This window comes from Balaenoptera physalus (assembly GCF_965194825.1).
Source record: "Balaenoptera physalus genome assembly, chromosome: 5".
Lineage (NCBI taxonomy): Eukaryota > Metazoa > Chordata > Mammalia > Artiodactyla > Balaenopteridae > Balaenoptera > Balaenoptera physalus.
Genome location: NC_138884.1, coordinates 128,964,877 through 128,985,221, shown reverse-complemented (window position 1 = coordinate 128,985,221; position 20,345 = coordinate 128,964,877). Strand labels below are relative to the sequence as shown.

Here is a 20,345-nt window from a genome sequence, read left to right as displayed (position 1 = left end):
AGGAGGTATACTGTGCATACTCTATGTTCTTTTTAAGAGCATATTCTTTTTAAGTCTGACTTTTGGCCTAAATAAGGAAAAATAGTTATCTAACTTTTTCTCATTGTCATAGTGTGGCTTAAGAAAATTTTTATGACGATTAAAAGAAGGCGGCTAGAAGAATATTGCAGGTTCCCATTTCCATATGCCTGTTGGCTTGGGGTTTTGTTTTGGGTTTTTTTTTTGCTTATTTATTTATTTTTTTGGTAAAGATATTCTCCCTAAAACATCCAGTTTACTAGTTTAGATGTTCATGCCCCAAATATAGAAAGTAGATGCTATCCTTGTCTTTAGAAGTTTAAACAGGAAACTGTCTTAAATTTTAAGTATTTGGGAAAAGAACATTTATCATGGAGTAATCATAGACTGTCAAGACCAGAAGAAACCCTAGAAATCTTCTAATCCAGACATTTCACAGATTCCGTCATTGAATCTGTAAAAAGTCCAACTTCCAGGGAGATGAAATGTTTGTCCCAAACAGGTAGTTAGTGGGAGAACTGTATTTAGAATCCAGTTCTCAGCCTGAGTCCAGGGTTCTAGCCAGTGGATAAATTTAAGAAAGAAGCTGTGGCTGAGGAGGGAAGGACAGGAGAGACAGCAAAAGAAAACAGGACAGAAGAACATTGGGTGTCAGGCCTCTGCACCACTGTCTCCCCACCTTTCTCGGCAATCTGTGCAGAAGTGTGTTCAGAGCAGTGTCTCCAACATCCCTGAATATCTCATTCTTTCCATAACAGATGCTTTTCTTGTGGATTAGATTAAAAGTTCCTCAGTTGTAGACACTAATGTCTCTCTTGATTTTTTTTTCCCATGCCTGTAAATATAGTCAAACTAACAGTCAAATCACCCATTATAGATTTCATCCTTCTACATTTCCTGTTTGTGCAAGGATTCATTTTATTTGACTCTCCTGTTGAATTCTATTTGATATAGACATGCATTTTTACCATTATTACAGAAGTAATATGTTGTTATAGAAAAATCAGAATACAAAGAAGCAAAAAGATAAAATCACTTATAATTCTACTACTCTGAGATAACCACTGTTATCTCCTTTCAGTGCATATGCTTTATGACATTTTCATATATTTTTCATTTAACAAAAATTGCTCTTTGCGATCCATAATATAAGATACATCTTTCTGTTTCAAATGTGTTTCTATGACATTTTTAATGGCTGCAAAATAGTAACACGATATTCCTAACCCCGTTGTTGGGTATTTAAGTCATTTTCAATGTTTGTCTATTACAAAGAAATCTGCAGTGAACATACTTGTAGCTAAATATTTATGGCACTGTAGTTGGTAAATAATAATGTTTAGTTATATTAAACATATACATATAGTTATAAATTAATGTTTATTATAATCTTGGATAAAAATCTACTTAAGTACATTGAATAAAGTCATTTTACAGAAAAACAGAAAAACTAAGCAGCTCTCAAGCAGTCAACACTTAGGGAGAACCATTTGCACTACATAAAAGCAAATGGATTATTTCTCTGCAAAGCCGATTCCACACAGATCTGTCTCCATAGCTCAATAACGTTATTTTGGGATGTGTGTGTCTGCTGTCTCTCTCTCAGCATGTACTCCCTGTCTGTATAGCTTAAGAGGAATCGTTCATAAATGATCTGTGCTCACACAGTCTGTGAGAATCCCAACAGTGGGCCTGCTTATGAAGTGAGTGTACAATGTGGCCCTTTGCGTCAGGCCTGGGAGAGGGCTTATTTCCTAGCTGCCATCTAGTTGTTGGCTTTCTTTTCTTTCTTTAGGCCCTGACCCACGTATCGGAGGACTGTTTCCCTTTGCTGGATGGCTGCAGAAAGAACAGGCAAAAATGGCAGGCTCTTGCAGAACAGCAGGAGAAGACACTGATTAATGGGGAAAGCAGCCAGGCCAAGCGGAACTGAGTGGCCTATTCATGCAGAGTTGAAGTTTACAGATGGTGTATTCTGCAGTATGCCTAGTTTTGCTATACACTGTACAGATTTGGTGTATACTTTGCCACTGCTGTATTTTTATTTTTGCACAACTTTTGACAACACAGCATGAAATGTTTTTAGAGGACTATTGCATATTTTCTGTATATTTGTTTTATGCCACTGAACTGAGATTATCAATGACACCTACTCTTAGCACATGGATACGAGCTCTGTTTGTTTGTGATATTTTGTGTACTGCGAGGTACAAGTTGCATTCTTGCACTGAGGCTGGTTTTTTTGGTTTTTTTCTTTTTTCTTGCTGGGGATTTTAAATAATTGGTTTTGTGTTTTCTGAATTACCAATCTTTCAAGAATGTTTGGAATCGTTTTTCTTAAAAACAGGCTAGGAGCAAAGTGAATATATTCTGTGACATTTAAAACCTTCATAGAATAGAGAAAAATGTTGGCTGAGTGGATTTTAAGAGGAATGGGGTATATTTTTCAACACTGTATTACCTTAAAAAAAGTTAAAACTTTAAACAAATGGAAAGTACTATAAGGTAGTACTGTAAAGAAAAGGCATTATTTAATTATTTTGCTTTTTTTGTTGTTAGAGAACAGGCAGGAGAGAAATTTCTCATTTCAGTGCAATAAATCTATCCAAAGGCTACCCATAAACTCATTTTGATCTAACCTACCTGATGGAAAGCAGGGGAAACCTTGGGAGAAGATCCAGTCACTGACTTTACTGAGGGATGAGTGTGATGCAGAAATGGAACAGCCAAGGATGGCTGCCAGTGAAGAGGACGTTCTGCTGGAAGACACTCCTGACAGTCAGTGAGTGTTCTGAATCCTGAACTTCCTTTTGTAAATAACTTCCTTATCGTTCACCTTATAAGCCACAGCTTGTAAGTCAACACTTTAAGACTCAACAGGAGAGCGAGAAAAAGTGATCATGGGAGCACTGGCCTGAAGTGAGAGATGACTGTATAGGATAAGAGGGTACAAAATGAATCATATTTTTTTTCTGTTTGTTAAATGGAGTACAGAGAAAAGTACAAACAGCAAAGGGCTATCCTTGATATTAGGGTCAAAAATTAAATCGAGGGAACAATATGGTAAGAAACCTCAAGCTTGAGTAAACTTAGCAGTATTGAGTTTGTGACTGAGAAACTGCCATATTTTGGTTTACAGGACTAGTCAACCCAGAATCACAGAAGTTTGGGTATGCACCCTGAACACTGGCCCTGAGCTTGTAGTTAGTGGTATCTACTTCTCACAGCTTTTAGTACATTTAGAAAATGTTAACACTTTCTTAGAATTTGAGCCCATTTAATTGTATTCCCACTGTACATGTGTGTCCCTAAAGACACTTTTATTACATATTGGAGAAGTAGATAATGAACTGAGAACCTAGTTCAGGAAAAGAAAATCTGCTCTAAATATGCAATAATGTTTGTGGGCAAGAGTAGGAAGAGAGGTATTTGTTTGATCTGTTCACCCACTTCCCCACCCCTGAATAAAGTTTCTGAGTTTCTATAACTAGTTTGTATAGAAAAGCTCTTGGGGATATGATAAGGCAGCATTCTCAAAGACTTTTCATTAAAACATGTTTTGCATTCATAACCATTTGTTCCCTAAACTACCTAAAATTCAACATATTCATTAAGTTTTTAAAATTCTGAGTGTGTATATGTATCTTGACATAAAGTGGCTTTATTCTTACCCTTCAGGTTTTAAAAAGAAAGCAAAACAAATTGTATTGCCATTACTTTGTAGCGGTAAGGGCTATGTATTACTGTTGTGACACCTGTATTTTCAAGATGTGATTCTATTTTATGTCATACACATGAAATCTGTGAGGTTGCCTCTTGGTGGCACTGGTGTGTAACTTACAAAGACTGTCACTAAAATAACGTATCTACATACTGGTATACAGCTATGCATGCAGACACAATTCCTTAGTATAGAAAAATTGTCTGAAGAATAGCAGTCTTTAACAACCTATCTATCTTTTTGCCGTACACATTGTGATTTAGCAGTTATGCTAAAATCTGTAGTCAAATACTTTAGTAGTTTGTTTAGAGCCCTCTAATATATGTCACTGAGATTTTTAAAGACACAGTAGACTATGTACGGAGGATTTGTATGTGTGTCATTTTAACAAGCAAGAAGGTGTATTTAGATTATAAATTTTTGGTTTACTTTTAGATAATGGTTTATTTTACCTTACTAGTTTAGAAACTGAAAGAAGTGGGGCAGTGCCATACCTATTTCATTTTTGGGTATTTTAGTTCATACAGAAGAAGAGTGCTTCTTTAGGACTGGTTACTTGGTTCAAATAATTCTTAATTTTTTAGGAAAATCATTCCATACATGGATTATTACCTGGTACATGGGCACAGATTTTCTTCGTATTTGAATATTTCCTTTCCAGTATCTTCTCAAGTTGGAAAAAATATATATATATGTAGTCTTCTCTCACCCTACCCTATATTTATATTACCTGTAACCTAGCAAGAAGTTGTTCTTGCTCTAGATTAGTTTGTTTGTTTTCATTATAGCTGAGTACCATGATACCATTTCATTTCAATTTTCAGCCCCAAAAGTTCCCACTATTTTACTAAGTTGTGAGAAGATGTCTATAAAATTGCCTGGTCTTGTACTTTTCACAGGATTGGCCTTTGCCAGCCACAATCCTGTGTGAACTTGTGTAAGTCTCTTTAACCTCTGTGAGTGTGAACAAGTTGTGCTGTTGAAGGAGTTACATTTGGGCTAAACCTTGTCTCAGAGGAGGATGTCACAGAAGGCAGCTACTGTGTAAGCCCTAATGGGCCCTGGAGACCACTGTCAGAAATGGGATAGCAGGCCACAGGGCAAGGTATCTAATCCCTTAAGTCATTTCCTGTGTTGAGTTTCCAAGACTGAGAAAAAGATAGTACATTTCTTTGGCTTCTCATGCAGATCACTAGATGTGTGAGATTTAGAGCTCTTTGAGCACCTCCTCTCACGGTACAAACCCTGGACGATGATGTTTCACCACTGATCTCTTTACTATGAAGAATGGTTTCCTTCCATAGGAGTGTTGGAGAAAAGAAAGTGTATGAAAGTGTACTGGAAATAATGGATTGTGGGAGGAAACCGGTTACAGATATATTCTTGCCTAGCAGTGAAGTGCCTTTATTTTCAGCACAGAGCACAAATGTTAGACCTACTCCAATCTGATGTTCAATTTTCCTGTGTTTTCCACCTGATTGTACTCCTAAAGCTTTACAGGCCATCAAAAGAAATGCTGTTTGTTTTGTTTTACAAGATTGATTTAAGAAGGGGGAGGGAGAGGGATGTAACTGCTCTCCTCTCCTGGGAACAACTACAGTCAAAACAAGGTGGTATAATGTAACTGCTCAGTGTTAGACATGCCTCGATCCACCTTTTATTGAGTTCCTGCTGCATGTCAGGCACTGTGCTCCACTGGGGAGAGAGAGCAGTGACCTCAAGGAGCTCACAGTCTCTGCAGGGAGTGCTGGATAAGAAACTTACCAGCTTCTGATACTGCCGATTTAACGTGAAAATATAGGGTACAGTTATCACTTTCATTTCCATCTATAACATATGTATTACATAGTTTTCCAAGGACCTGCTTTACCTGGAACTTGTTAAGAATCTGTCAGTGAACATCTTGTCTTCTTGCAAGCATGAATCACTTAGCCTGCTGATAGCTTAGAGAACACCTTATGTAAGTAAGGAGTCATATATTCCACTATGTAGATTATTTTTCCATATGCTAGCCAGGTAGAGATTACTCAAGAGTTCTCTTAGACTGTTAAATTGCACACAGTTTTGGACCCCTTCTGCTCCAGCGTAGGGAGTGAGGAAGAAAGTATTAAAGCTCACTTTGCCCTTCCATATGCTTCTCAAAAGTCTGTGTAAACATGTCTTAATAGATGTTGAACACCATGTAAATAGTTGAAAATATAAATTTCTATTTCAGTTTAAGAAAAAGCTTATGAATCATCACTAGCCACTGTTAATATCTATTTGTATTCTTATACCTTTTCAATACATTTGAACAAATATATAGTTTCTGGCACTATTTTTGTACTAGGATAAAGGAGTTACTATGTATATTATGTTTAGCTTTTAAGTCATTTTAAATAATTGTGAATGTTGATTTCTTGTCTTTCCTCTCCCCCCACCACGAGAACCATTTCATGTGACTCTCCTATGACAAAATCACTTTAAAGGAACACTTACCCACCTATGATCCCTATAAAGTCAAGAGATGGTCAGGGTGGTTTTCCATTGCGCAAACTCTTCACTTGTCAGTTGTTTCCTCATTTTGCCATGCTTTATAAAAATAAAAAGAAGAGTGAACAAGTAGGTATGAGCGTTGTGTGATTATTAGGGACTCTGAATTTTAGGCAGGGAGAATGGGCCCAATAGTTTGAGAGACTTTAATCAAGCTAACCTGTGGTCCTACTAGCTGAAAAAAATGTGGTTTAATAAACTCCTTTCTTTCCTCAGCCTAGACACCTCAGTAATATTCTTTTTGTTAATATTCTTTGCTACCAGTTTGAGGGCAACATTTTCCATACACCTCACCACTTCTCAAGTCCCTAACAATTCTATAGAGGGTGACTGTTACCATCCTCAGGTTGCATGTGGAGCTAAGGCTTAGGAATTGAATACTTGCCAAATGGCATGAGCTGGATTCGATCCCAGATCTGTCTAGTTTGAAAGCAGGTACTTATTCCACTTAATTCTCTTTTTGAATTTTAATAGTAAAAGGTCCCAAATCCATTCTTAGTGGATCAAATGGGCTACCTAGAAGCATGAGATACACGATTTCCCACACCCAGCAGATTTGGTTTTGTTTGGGATTTTAGAGTTAACGTTCCTTTAGTTCATCTAGTAATAGCTAATGCCATGCCATCACAGAATCCCAGGTACCACCGTGCTTCGGTGCTGCTAGTCTAGAGGCATGGAGGTATAATTAAATGCAAGATTTCTGACTCGTTATTTAGTTTTGCCACTAGACAAGCCCTCTTCAGGTGGAGCAGAATATCTAGGCTATGCCTACTTCACAAAGCTAAAGGCAAAAGTAAACTGAAAGCTCATGTAAAACAATATTTTAGATCTTCTGATCACTAGAGTGCGCCACAGTTCCAGTTGTATTTAAATAAGTAATCTTACTGGGTACAAACAATGAATAAAACTGCTTTTTTAAAGATTTTTACCGGCTAAAGAAAAACAAATGGAAAAAATCAATGGGAATTAAGATTTGCTTACTTTCCTTTGTCCAGGATCATTTCTTTAAGATTTTCCCCAAACAATAACTGATCACCTGAAGTCTCTCTGATTGATACCCAATATTCCACCCACAGAGACATCATCCCTTCTTGTAGAAAAGGGAGGCATTTGACAACTCTCTTGAACCCACATTCTTGCTATCAGCTGTGCTGCCTTCTCAGCAAACAGGGATATAGTTGATATATATATCTGATATATGCAAATGTCAGTATATAATTTTCTGTTTTTTTAAGGCATACAATAAATTAACAGAAACACTTTGAACCTGCAGAGAATATTCCTTGATTTTAAGCTATGTTCAGCCTTGGCAGGAGAAAAACTCTATGTTTCTAGTTTACAACCCATTTTTTCAAAATAAAAATCCACAAGAATTATGAATGGAATCAAAATAATTATTTGAATCAAAAGAAATCTAATTAAATGGCATGCTTGCCTCATTTTAAGTGTACGTATGAGCGTGCGTGTGCGTGTGTATGTGTGGTGTGTAAATTATTCAAGAACTAAGTTGACTCTTTCAGTCATCTGACAGAATCCCAATGGCACATTTTAGGATTCATCTTTCTAAGTGAATTTAAGGGACAAGATTGCATGGCTAAGGGGGAGAAAAAAGGAATGAACATGAACTATCACAATAGCTTTAAACATTAATATCCCCTATATTAATTACTTTTAGAACCATATTTCACTTCATATCACTGTTTCCCCTACCCAACAGGAGTGTTTTTTAGGCTTTATATGACACCAATCCAGCATATACACCTCTAAGACACCAGCTTCCCCCTTTACCAACCAGCTCTCTGAAAGTCACGAATTCCCTGATCTCGCTGATGTGCCTTGACCAAGGAGGAAAAGCATAAGACATGCTCAACAACTACCTCGGCTACAGCTGCTCTCTCTCCAGAAAAGCCAACAGAAGTAGTTACTAAGGGTGCTCTACCAAGTCTGTTAGAATGAGTAATGCACTTGGAGGAGTGTATGAAGGCAGGACCATGTCCTATCATTATTTCCTCTGTTTCTTAAACCTCTGCTTCTCTTTTTCTGTTCTGGCTCCATTCATAAGGGCTTCAAACATACTTGATTCTCCCCTGCCCTAAGAACACCTACCTGAATCACACAGCCCTCCCACCAGCATCTCTGTACTCTGTCTTGTACTTTGAAGGTACTCAACAAACACTGAGTGAAAGACTAGATTTCTATCCTTTCCCATTTGACATAAAATTGAATGTTTTATAAAGAAGGGAGAAGGTAATTCCAATGAAGGACAACAGAAAACTCAATACAGCATTTTTAGAAATTCTCAGTTGGAAAAGAGCTGAATTTTAAGATGAAAAAAAAAAAACTGAATAAAACAATTTGGGGTAAGAATATTTGTTTTCTATTGTGAAAAATTAGTTACCAGGCTTTAATTCATAAATTGATAACCATTGGTGGAGTTACTCCCAGGGAGTTTTACCATATTGCTAGGAGCCAAGGAAAATTCACAAAGGCTAGAAGCCAATGATCTTGCGGAAAAGACAAGATTTACATTTAAAAATAAAAATAAGCAAACAAAAGTCAACAGAAGACGTTCACTCATTCATAAATACTTGATTCTCTCCTGAGTGTCAGGCTGGGGTAAACTAATAGGCATGGTCTCACAAAGCATCTAGTCCAGAGGAGGCTACACACCAGGGCAAACAGACAGCCATGTCTATGCACTGAGGATGGGAGTGGAGGGTTTACAGATGGTTCTTTAAGTGTGTGACAACTGGTTTATGGCTAAGTGAAAAGGAAGAAGAGTATTCCTAGGCAGAAGAAAACATGTGAAGACCTAGAAGTAGCAAACTTGAGAACCTGAAAGCCTTCTCACAATTTATTTAAATAATTATAAATTTTATATTTTTAAATGATAAGAGTTAAAAATATATTTACAAATATTATGAATACTTATGAATGTTATATAAAATAAAGCAAATGTCCTTTTTTTTAAAATTGAAGTGTAGTTGATTTAAAATATTATGTTAGTTTCAGGTGTACAACATGATGATTCAGTATTTTTATATATTATACTCCAGCTAATGTCCTTTAAATGTATATTTGAGCTTTTAAGAAAATAAGAGAAATCCTCACAGGCCAAAATAAAGCAAATTAAAAATCCAATCAGCAAGCATGTGAGCTGATACTATGTCAGGCCTGGGAATATTTGCAGATCTATATCATGAAGGGGTTTTAAATCAGACCAGGAAACATGGTCTTGAGATCCAGTGAAGCACTTGGGGAATGGCTCTCCAAGAAAGACTGAAAACTCTGAAGAGCTGTGCTCTCAACATGTAGAAAGGGGAGGGGGGAAAATTCACTCAGAGACACAGGACAACTGAAGGAAGCATGCCTGTCTTAATCTGAGCTCTGGTTTAAAAAAAAAATGTAACATTGAGTCCATCCTCACATTATCACAGATTTGGGGTTTGAATGTGATGCAGGACTACCCAAGTTATTGATAAATAACAGAAAAAGAAGTCTCAGGCAGGTAATACCCCTGAACAACTGGCAACAGCAAAGGCAAAATTGCCTTTGGAAGGCAATTTGGAAGAACACAGCCTCAAATAGGCCCATGAAATTCCCACAGAAATAATGCCACTGAAGACAAATTCATAATTCATAATTGCAAAATACATGAGGGAACAATTCACAGTGTACAAAGTCAGAAGCCACAAGACTGTACGATCAGATACCCAAGAAATTCAGGCAACAGAACTCTCTGATAGAGGCGGTTGGGAGGAATCCTTGAGTCCTCACTCTTGTGTTTCCAAATGAAGGAAGACCCCTACAATGAGACTCTTGGTCTCCTGTTCCACCCTTAACCCAGTCAGATACGTGACTGGAGGGTGACAGCCATCAGTCCACAGTCCTTAAGTGGGTGTGGTTAATCTAATAAAAACAGTAAACACTGGGGATTTGTTTCTTTCTACCCTGATCCAGTGCAAGTTGAAAATCCTAGGTAAGTGTGTTCGGTATGTGAGCTGCCCCAAGGTCTAGCCTCCAGAGGGGTGGGGGTCAAGGCAGGGAGTGTCAGGAAACCCATCTGACCACAGCATGCTCTCCAAAGGAACTTATTTACAAGACCACGTCCACAAAGCTCCATACGAGCCAGTGTCGCACGGTTTTCTTGGAGTGCTATGCCTACCTCCTGTTAGGGTTTCTAGACTGTTGCTCATACCAGTGGGTCTTTTCAATCAATGTCCTCTCCTGCGTCTGACGAATGTGGTAAATCAGTGCTTTCCTGGGTTGGCCCGTAAGCTGTGCTCTCTGAGAGCACAGAGAATGTGCAAATAAGAACATCTTCCTCCTCTCTCCCTTCCTGCTGGTGGCTGTGTAGAAGGCAGGAGTGAAGTCAACACTGAAAGAGATCCCATTTTAGGAATGCAGTGAATTCACTAAAGAATTCAAGAGAAGCATAGTTGGAAGGTATGTTGTTCTATTTTATATTAGAAAATTCTGAAAAGTAAATTTCACATGACCAGAAATTATCATTCACATGTTTTTCCTGCCTATCCTGTTTAAGACTTGCATCTGTGATAATCAGCACTGAAGCACACGAACAAACTTGGAGTCATTGGAAGCAAGTATTCACAGGCAGCACAATGAATGAGGCAGCATCATGAGTAATCATATAGCCAATATAAATAAATGGTATTAGGGAACTGCAGAGGCAAGAAGATCTATATTATTTTTGTACAAACTGGTTTTAAAGACCACAGCATTGTGAGTGTAGCAGAGTCACTATTTTCTTCTGTCAGTGGGAGTTATGAAGTTAGAGACAAAGAACACATTTGACAGTAAAGAACACAAGCAGGTGGTTCCTGAAATTGAACACTATCAAAATGAATTGATTTTTACATGGTAATGAAATATGTAAATATCTCTTCTGTATTCAATTTCCTAAATTTTCATTGAAAAAAACATTGTATTTGTTTCCTACTGCTGGTGTAGCAAATTACCACAAATGTACTGACTTAACACAAATTTATTATCTTACAGTTCAGGCGATCAAAAGTCTAAAATGTGTCAGCAAGGCTACATTCCATCTAGAGGCCATTTCCTTGCCTTTTTGAGCTTTCAGAGGCTGCCTGCACTGCTTAGTTGATGACCTCTTCCTCCATCTTCAAAGCCAACAGCATAACATCTTCAAAGCACTCTCCCTCTCTCACAGTCACACATACACACACTCCCCCTGACCCCCGCTTCCATCCTCACATTTTCTTCTCTAACACTCCTGTCTCCCTCTTATAAGGATCCTTATGATTACATTTGGCCCACCCAGATAATCCAGGATGAGCTTCCTATTTGAAAATGCTTAACAATCACATCTGCAAAGCTCCTTTAGCCATGCAAAGTGGCATATTCACAGGTTCCAGGGGTTAGGATGTGAACATCTTCAGGGGCCGTTATTCTGTCTAACACAGTCACTCTCACATGGACTCAAGAATTATGTGATACATTTTTGGTGTGTTCTTTTAATAGACTATTTTTTAGAGCAGTTTTGGGTTGGAAGAGGATTGGCCAAGATAGCAGAGTAGAAAGACCCTGAGATCCCCTCTCATGAGCACACCAAAACCACAACTAATTGCAGAACAATCACTGATGAAAAAGACTGCACCTACCAAAAAAGATCTTCTACAACTAAAGACATAAAGCAGGAACCACAGCGAGACAGGTAGGAGGGGTGGACTCATGATATAACCAAGTCCCATAGCCCCAGGTGGGCAACCCACAAACTGGAGAATAATTATACAACAGAGGTTGTCCCACAGGAGTGAGAGTTCTGAGCCCCATGTTGGGCTCACCAGCCCAGGGATCCTGCACTGGAAAAATGAGCCCCCAGAGGATTTGGTGTTGAAGGCCATTGGGGCTTAATTTCAGGAGCCCCACAGGACTGGGGGAAATAGAGACTTGATTCTTAAAAGGTACACATAAAATCTCACACCAGGACCCAGGGTAAAAGCAGTAACTTGATAGAATCCAGGGCCAGACCTACCTGCTGGTCTTGGAGAGTCTCCCGGATAGGCAGGGGTGGCTGAGGCTCACCCTGGGGACACAGACACTGGCGGCAGACACCCTGGGGAGCTCCTTCTACCACACGGACATGCTTGCTGGTGGCCGCCATTTTGGGATCCTCCCTCTAGCTCATTAGTGCCAAAACCTGGCCTTACCCAACAACCTTTAGGGCACCAGTGCTTGGACACCTCGGGTCAAACAACTAACAGGGCAGGAACACAGCCCCACCCATCAGCAGACAGGCTTCCTAAAGACTTCCTGAGCCCACAGCCATCTCTTGACACTCCCCTAGACATGGCCCTGCCCATCAGAGGGCCAAGACCCAGCTCCATCCATCAGTGGGCAGGCACTGACGGTGCCCTCCAGGAAGCCTGTATTAGCCTCTAGACCAGCCTCAACCATCAGGGGGCAGACATGAGACACAAGAAAACCACACTCACACAGCCTGTGGACACAGCCCACCCGCAGCAGGCCAGACCCCACCCTGGGACAAGCTAGGCCCTGGCTGTGCCCACTAGCAGGCCAGCACAAGCTTCCCCAGACCCCATACCCAACTGTGTCAGGAACCGGTGCCCCATCCCCTGCCTCTGCCCCAGTGACCTGACACCAGCTCCAGGATTCCTGGGCCCTGCAGCCATACTTCACGACCTGGCTCTGCCTGCCAGTAATCTGGCACTAACCCCAGGACTTGGCTTTATCCACCAATGGGTTGGCACCAGCCCTGGAGTCTTCTGTACCCAGACTCCACCCACCAGTGAGCCAGGACTAGCCCCAGGGCCTCCTAGGGTTCTGCAGCCAGCCGCCTCGTGACCAGGCCACACTAACTAGCAGCCAGCAACATCCACATGAGGCAGGGCCTGGCAACCAACCAGGCTGGGGGTCAACCAAGCCTGTAAGACCGCCCACATAGTCAGCCCATCACAACAGAAGGACCCACGCAGCCCTCTTAGGGGGAACCCCTAGAGCATATGACTTGAGTGACAAGAGGGGAGTGTGCTGTTGTGAGGTATAGGGCATCTCCTACAGAAGGTCACTTCTCCAAGGTCGAGAAACATAACTAACCTACCACATACATAGAAATATAAATAGCAACTTAGGCAAAATGAGGCAGCAGAGGACTATGTTCCAGATGAACGAACAAGATAAAACCCCAGAAGAACTAAGTGAAGTAGAGACAGACAATCTACCCAAGAAAGAGTTCAGATGTAAAGATGATCAAAGAACTCAGGAGAAGAATGGATGCACAGAGCAAGAAGTTAGAAGTTTTTAACAAAGAGTTAGAAAATATAAAGAACAACCAAACAGAGGTGAAGAATACAATAACAGAAATGAAAAATACACTAGAAGGAATCAACAGTAGACTAAATGATACAGAGGAACACATCAGCAAGTTGGAAGACAGAGTAGAGGAAATCACTGCCACTGAATAGAAAAAAGAAAAGAGAATGAAGAAAAATGAGGATAGGTTAAGAGACCTCTAGGACAACATCAAGCCCACTGATGTTTGTATTATAGGACTCCAAGAAGGAGAAGAGAAAGAGAAAGGTGCTAAGAACATATTTAAAGACATAATAGCTGAAAACTTCCCTAATCTGGGAATGGAAACAGTTGCCCCAAACCAGAAAGCACAGAGAGTCCCATACAGGATTAACATGAAAAGGAACAGAGCAAGACACACCGTAATTAAAATGACAAAAAGATAAGGAGAGAATATTAAAAGCAGCAAGGGACAAAAAAGGACAACAAATAACATAAAGGGAACTCCCATAAGGCTATCAGCTGATTTTTCAGCAGAAACTCTGCAGACCAGAAGGGAGTGGCATGATATATTTAAAGTGATGACAGGGGAGAACCTACAACCAAGAATACTCTACCCAGCAAGGTTCTCCTTCAAATTTGAGGAAGAAATCAAAAGCTTTACAGACAAGCAAAAGCTAAAAGAGTTCAGAACCACCAAACCAGCTTTACAACCAATTAAAGGAAATTTTATAGGTGAAAAAGAAAAGGCCACAACTAGAAACAAGAAAATTACAAAATGAGAAAGCTCACTGGTAAAGGCAAACACACAGTAAAGCTAGGAAATCATCTACACACAAAGCTAGTAGGGAGGTTAAGACAAAAGTAGTAAAATCATCTATATCCACAATAAGCAATTAAGGGATACACAGAACAATGAGATGTAAAATATGATATCAAAAACAGTAATCATGAAGGGAGGAGAATACAAATGCAGGGTTTTAAAATGCATTTGAAATTAAGAGATCAGCAACTTAAAACAATCACATGTATATATATATCTATATATAGACTACTATACAAAAACCTCACGGTAAACACAAACCAAACATCTATAATATATATGCACACAAAAAAGAAAAAGGAATCCAAAATAACACTGAAGATAGTCATCAAATCCCAAGAGAAGAGAAAAAAAAGGAAAAAAAAGACTTACAAAAACAAATCTAAAACAATTAACAAAAAGACAATAACGACTACATATCGATAATTACCTTAAATGTAAATGAACTAAATACTCCAACCAAAAGACATAGAGTGGCTGAATGGATACAAAAACAAGAGCCATATACATGTTGCCTACAAGAGACTCACTTCAGATCTAGAGACATACACAGACTGAAAGTGAGGGAATGGAAAAAGGTATTCCATGCAAATGGAAATCAACAGAAAGCCAGAGTAGCAATACTTATATCAGACAAAAGAGACTTTAAAATAAAGACTGTTACAAGAGACAAAGAAGGACACTACATCATGATCAAGGGATCAATCCAAGAAGAACAACAATTGTAAATACATATGCACCCAAGAGAGGAACACCTAAATATATAAGCAAATATTAATGGACATAAAGGAGAAACTGACAGTAACACAAGAATAGTAGGGGACATTAATACTCCACTCACATCAATGGAAAGATCATGCAGACAGAAAATCAGTAAGGAAGCACAGTCATTAAATGACACATTAGACCAAATGAACTTAACTGATATATAGAGAGCATTCCGTCCAAAAGCAACAGAATACACACTCTTTCCAAGTGCACATGGAACATTCTCCAGGATCAATCACATGCTGGGTGATAGATCACAGAAAACTGAAATCTTATCAAGCATCTTTTCCAATCACAACACTATGAGACTAGAAATCAACTACAAGAAAAAAAACTGCAAAAATACCACAGACACATGGAGACTAAGCAATATGCCACTAAACAAGCAATGGATCACTGAAGAAATCAAAAAGGAAATTAAAAAATACCAAGAGAGGGCGCTTCCCTGGTGGTGCACTGGTTAAGAATCCGCCTGCCAATGCAGGGGACACGGGTTTGAGCCCTGGTCCGGGAAGATCCCACATGCCGTGGAGCAACTAAACCCCTGCGCCACAACTACTGAGGCTGTGCTCTAGAGCCCGTGAGCCACAACAAGAGAAGCCACCGCAATGAGAAGCCCACACACCACAACAAAGAGTAGCCCCCACTCGCCGCAACTAGAGAAAGCCCACGCACAGCAATGAAGACCCAACACAGTCAAAAATAAAATATATAAAATAAATAAATTAAAAAAAAATACCAAGAGACAAATGAAAATGAAAACACAACAATTCAAAACCTATGGGATGCAGCAAAAGCAGTCTAAGAGGGAAGTTTATAGCGATACAATAAAAGAAATAAAAGAAATCCAAATTGGAAAGGAAGAAGTAAAACTGTCACTGTTCGCAGATGACATGATACGACACATAGAAAATCCTAAAGATGCCACCAGAAACCTACTAGAGCTCACCAATGAATTCAGTAAGGCTGCAGGATAAAAAATTAATACACAGAAATCTTTTGCATTTCTACATACTAACAACAAACTAAAAGAAATAGAAATTAAGGAAACAATCCCATTTACCACTGCATCCAAAGGAATAAAATACCTAGGAATAAACCTACCTAAGGAGGCAAAAGACCTGTACCACGTTCTTGGATTGGAAGAATTAATATTGTCAAAATGACTATTCTACCCAAGGCAATCTATAGATTCAATGCAATCCCTATCAAATTACCATTGGCATTTCTCACAGAACTAGAACAAAAAATCTTAAAATTTGTATGGAGAAACAAAAGACACCAAATAGCCAAAGCAATCTTGAGAAAGAAAAACAGAGCTGGAGGAATCAGGCTCCCTGGCTTCAGACTATATTACAAAGCTGCAGTCATCAAAACAGTATGGTATTGGCACAAAAACAAACATATAGGTCAATGGAACAGGATAGAAAGCCCAGAGATAAACCCATGCACCTATGGTCAATTAATCTACTACAAAGGAGGCAAGACTATCCAATGGGAGAAAGACAGTCTCTTCAACAAATGGTGTTGGGAAAACTGTACAGCTACATGTTAAAAAAAGTGAAATTAGAATATTCTTTGACACCATACACAAAAATAAACTCAAAATGGATTAAAGACCTAAATGTAAGACTGGATACTATAAAACAGCTAGAGGAAAACATAAGCAGAACACTCTTTGACATAAATCGCAGCAATATTTTTTTGGATCTATCTCCTAGAATAATGGGAATCAAAGCAAAAATAAACAAATGGGACCTAATTAAACTTAAAAGCTTTGGCACAGCAGAGGAAACTATCGACAAAATGAAAAGATAACCTACTAAATGGGAGAAAGTATTTGCAAATGATATGATCAATAAGGGATTAATATCCAGCATATATAAATGGCTCATACAACTCAACATCAAAAAAAACAAACAACCTGATTAAGAAATGGGCAGAAGACCTAAATACACATTTTTTGAAAGAGGAAATGCAGATGGCCAACAGACACATGAAAAGATGCTCAACATTGCTAATCATCAGGGAAATGCACATCAAAACCACAATGAGATATCACTTCACACCTGTCAGAATGGCTATCATCAAAAAGAAAACAAATAACAAATGTTGGCAAGGATGTGGAGAAAAGAGAACCCTTGTATGCTGTTGGTGGGAATGTAAACTAGTGCAGCCACTGTGGAAAACAGCATGAAGGTTTCTCAGAAAACTAAAAATAGAACCACCATATGACCCAGCAATTCCACTCCTGGGTATATATCCAAAAAACAAAAACAGTAATTCAAAAAAAGATACACACACCCCAATGTTCACAGCAGCATTATTTATAATTGCTAAGATATGGAAGCAACCTAAGCATCCATCAATGGATGAATGGATAAAGAAGATGTGGTGTGTGTATATATACACACACATATACAATGGAATATTACTCAGCTGTAAAAAGAATGAAATTTTGCCATCTGCAGCAACATGGATGGACTTGGAAGGCATTATGCTAACTGAAATGTCAGACAAAGACAAATACTGTATGTTATCACTTATATGTGGAATCTAAAAAATACAACAAACTAGTGAATATAACAAAAAAAGAAGCAGACTCAAAGAGAAGAAACTAGTGGATACTAGTGGGGAGTAGGGGAGAGGCACTATAGGGGTGGGGGAGTAAGAGGTGCAAACTATTAGGTATAAAATAGGCTACAAGGATATATTATACAACACAGGTAATATAACCAGTATTTTATAATAACTATAAATGGAGTATAACCTTTGAATATTGTGAATCACTATATTGTACACCTGTAACTTATATAATACCGTACAGCAACTATACATCAATAAAACACACACACACACGCAAAGGAAATAGAGCAGTTTTGGGTTCACAGCAAAACTGAACAGAAAGTACAGAGTTCCCAGATACCCCATACCCCCCATGCACAGTCTCCCCCACCATCAACATCCCTTACCAGAGTGGTTCATTTGTTACAGCTGATGAACCAACACTGACACATCATTGCCACCTAAAGTCCAAAGTTTACATTAGGGTTCACTCTTGGTGTTGTACAGTCTATGGGTTTGGACAAATGTAGTGACAAGTATCTATCACTGCAGTATCAAACAGTAATTTCACTGCCCTAAAAATCCTCTGTCCTCTGCCTATTCATCTCCCCCAACACCTGACAACCACTTATCTCTTTTTTTCAATTTAAAGACTATTTTTTTAGAGCATTTTAGTTTCATAGCAAAACTGAGAGGAACGTACAGAGATTTCACATATACTCCCTGCTTGTATCCATCACTATGGTATCATACAGAGTAGTTCCACTGCCCTAAAAACCCTGTGTGCCCTACCTATTCATCCTTCTCCCCTCCCTCAGCCCCTGGCAACCACTGATTTTTTTTTTTTTTTTTTTTTACTGTCTTCACAGTTTTGCCTTTTCCAGAATGTCACATTGTTGGAATCATATATTATGTAACCTTTTCAAATTGGTTTCTTCCACTTAGTAATATACAGCTAAGTTTCTTCCATGTCTATTCTTGGCTTGCTAGCCCATTTCTTTTTAGTTCTGAATAATATTCCATGGTATGGGTGTACCACATGTAATACATTTTTAGTCATATTGTTTACATAGACAGGGGCCTCACACACCCAAGGAGGCTGCCCTGCCCTGAGGCCTCAAGAAAAATTTAAATTCTGTCCAGTATACTCCTTTTACATAGGCAAAGAATTTACATGATAAAGTAGATTTTATGAGGTTTTTGAAAGACATAAAGAAAATGTGTTAAGTGCCCAGTACAGAAAGTACAATGAGTAGACTAGTAGACTTCTATCAATATTATTGTTAACTGTTATTATGATGGTAACAATGAAAGACTTCTATCCCAGAAGTCAAAATAAAAGCTTTTATTCTTAAGATAAAAGTTGACTATTAAAAGTATATCTAGGGGGCCTCCCTGGTGGCGCAGTGGTTGAGAATCTGCCTGCCAATGCAGGGGACGCGGGTTCGAGCCCTGGTCTGGGAAGATCCCACATGCCGCGGAGCAACTAGGCCCGTGAGACACAACTACTGAGCCTGCGCATCTGGAGCCTGTGCCCCGCAACAAGAGAGGCCACGACAGTGAAAGGCCCGCGCACCGCGATGAAGAGTGGCCCCCGCTTGCCGCAACTAGAGAATGCCCTCGCACAGAAACGAAGACCCAACACAGCCAAAAATAAATAAATTAAATTAAAAAAAGAAAAGTATATCTAGGATGAATTAAACTTAGATTGTGTTTTGCCATTTACCAAGCTCTTTCACATACATGAACTTATCTCATCTTTATAGCAATTCTGCGATGCAGGCATTATTTTCATTCCTGATTTTCAGATGATGAAACTGAGTCTGAGAGACTCAGTTGTTTCACCTTTTATAATTTGCAGAGTTGCCACTTGAACCCATATCAAATCTGGTATACTTGGCATTACAAAATAATTCCACTCTCTAAGGCTCCAAATGGTCAGGCTTTTATTATATAAATCAGTAATTTTCAAAGTGTGGTTCTGGGACCAGCAGCGTCAGCATCACCTGTTGAAGATGCAAATTCTTGAGCCCTAGGCCTGACCTACTGAGGGTCAGCCTGAGCAATCTGAGTTTTTTATTAGCCTTCCATATTATTCTGATGTACGCTGAAGTCTGAGAACCACCGATCTAAGACACTGCTCTTTTCTTCTAACTGCTAACAATCCCAAGGTTAAAGAGAAATAAGATATCACCACACAAAGCCATTTCATCAATGATTTAATGATTAAAGTAACAGTTTTATTCAAGAGAAATCTGAAACAGCAAACTCACTGAAAACTTTGTTCACTCTCTAATTATTTGGATTTTTCATCTTAACAAAAGCACAACATATTCCATCTATGTAGGGAAAAGAGAAGTCAAAACACGGGGGGTTTGGATTGAGTTTCAGCAGGGCAGAAGTAGGATAATCATGATGGTTTCCAAGGTTTCCTCTCCTCCTGTATTATCTACAATTGCTTAAGCAGGACTTTGAAAGATTAGCTCCGTTATCAGTCCTCCTCCTCCTCATAGGTCATATCTTTGGAGAACACTTAACTGCAAAAGGCCAGGATGATGAAATTAAGTCCTCTCACAGTTGGAACAAAGACAAATTGGATGTGGCATGTCATAGGCTGAGATGGGC

The 20,345-nt window shown here is 39.0% G+C and overlaps 1 protein-coding gene and 1 long non-coding RNA gene across 12 annotated transcripts in view; one reads left to right on the top strand and one right to left on the bottom strand.

Annotated features, from left to right (window-relative positions):
* The window catches only part of PDE5A (phosphodiesterase 5A), a 163,167-nt gene extending 160,393 nt beyond the window's left edge, over positions 1 to 2,774 (top strand). For all 5 annotated transcript variants that reach the window (XM_082462811.1, XM_082462815.1, XM_082462813.1 and 2 more), the window contains exon 21: positions 1,814 to 2,774. In XM_082462811.1, the coding sequence (XP_082318937.1) occupies positions 1,814 to 1,951 (138 nt within the window). In that variant the 3' untranslated portion in view covers positions 1,952 to 2,774. The remainder of the gene's footprint in view (positions 1 to 1,813) is intronic.
* LOC309661352 overlaps positions 1 to 20,345 on the bottom strand; it is a 161,509-nt gene that overhangs the window by 91,093 nt on the left and 50,071 nt on the right. For 5 of the 7 annotated variants that reach the window (XR_014263970.1, XR_014263971.1, XR_014263973.1 and 2 more), the window contains one exon: positions 6,218 to 6,310. This is a non-coding gene — a long non-coding RNA (uncharacterized lncRNA). The remainder of the gene's footprint in view (positions 1 to 6,217; positions 6,311 to 20,345) is intronic. The other 2 variants (XR_014263972.1, XR_014263975.1) reach the window with 1 other exon arrangement.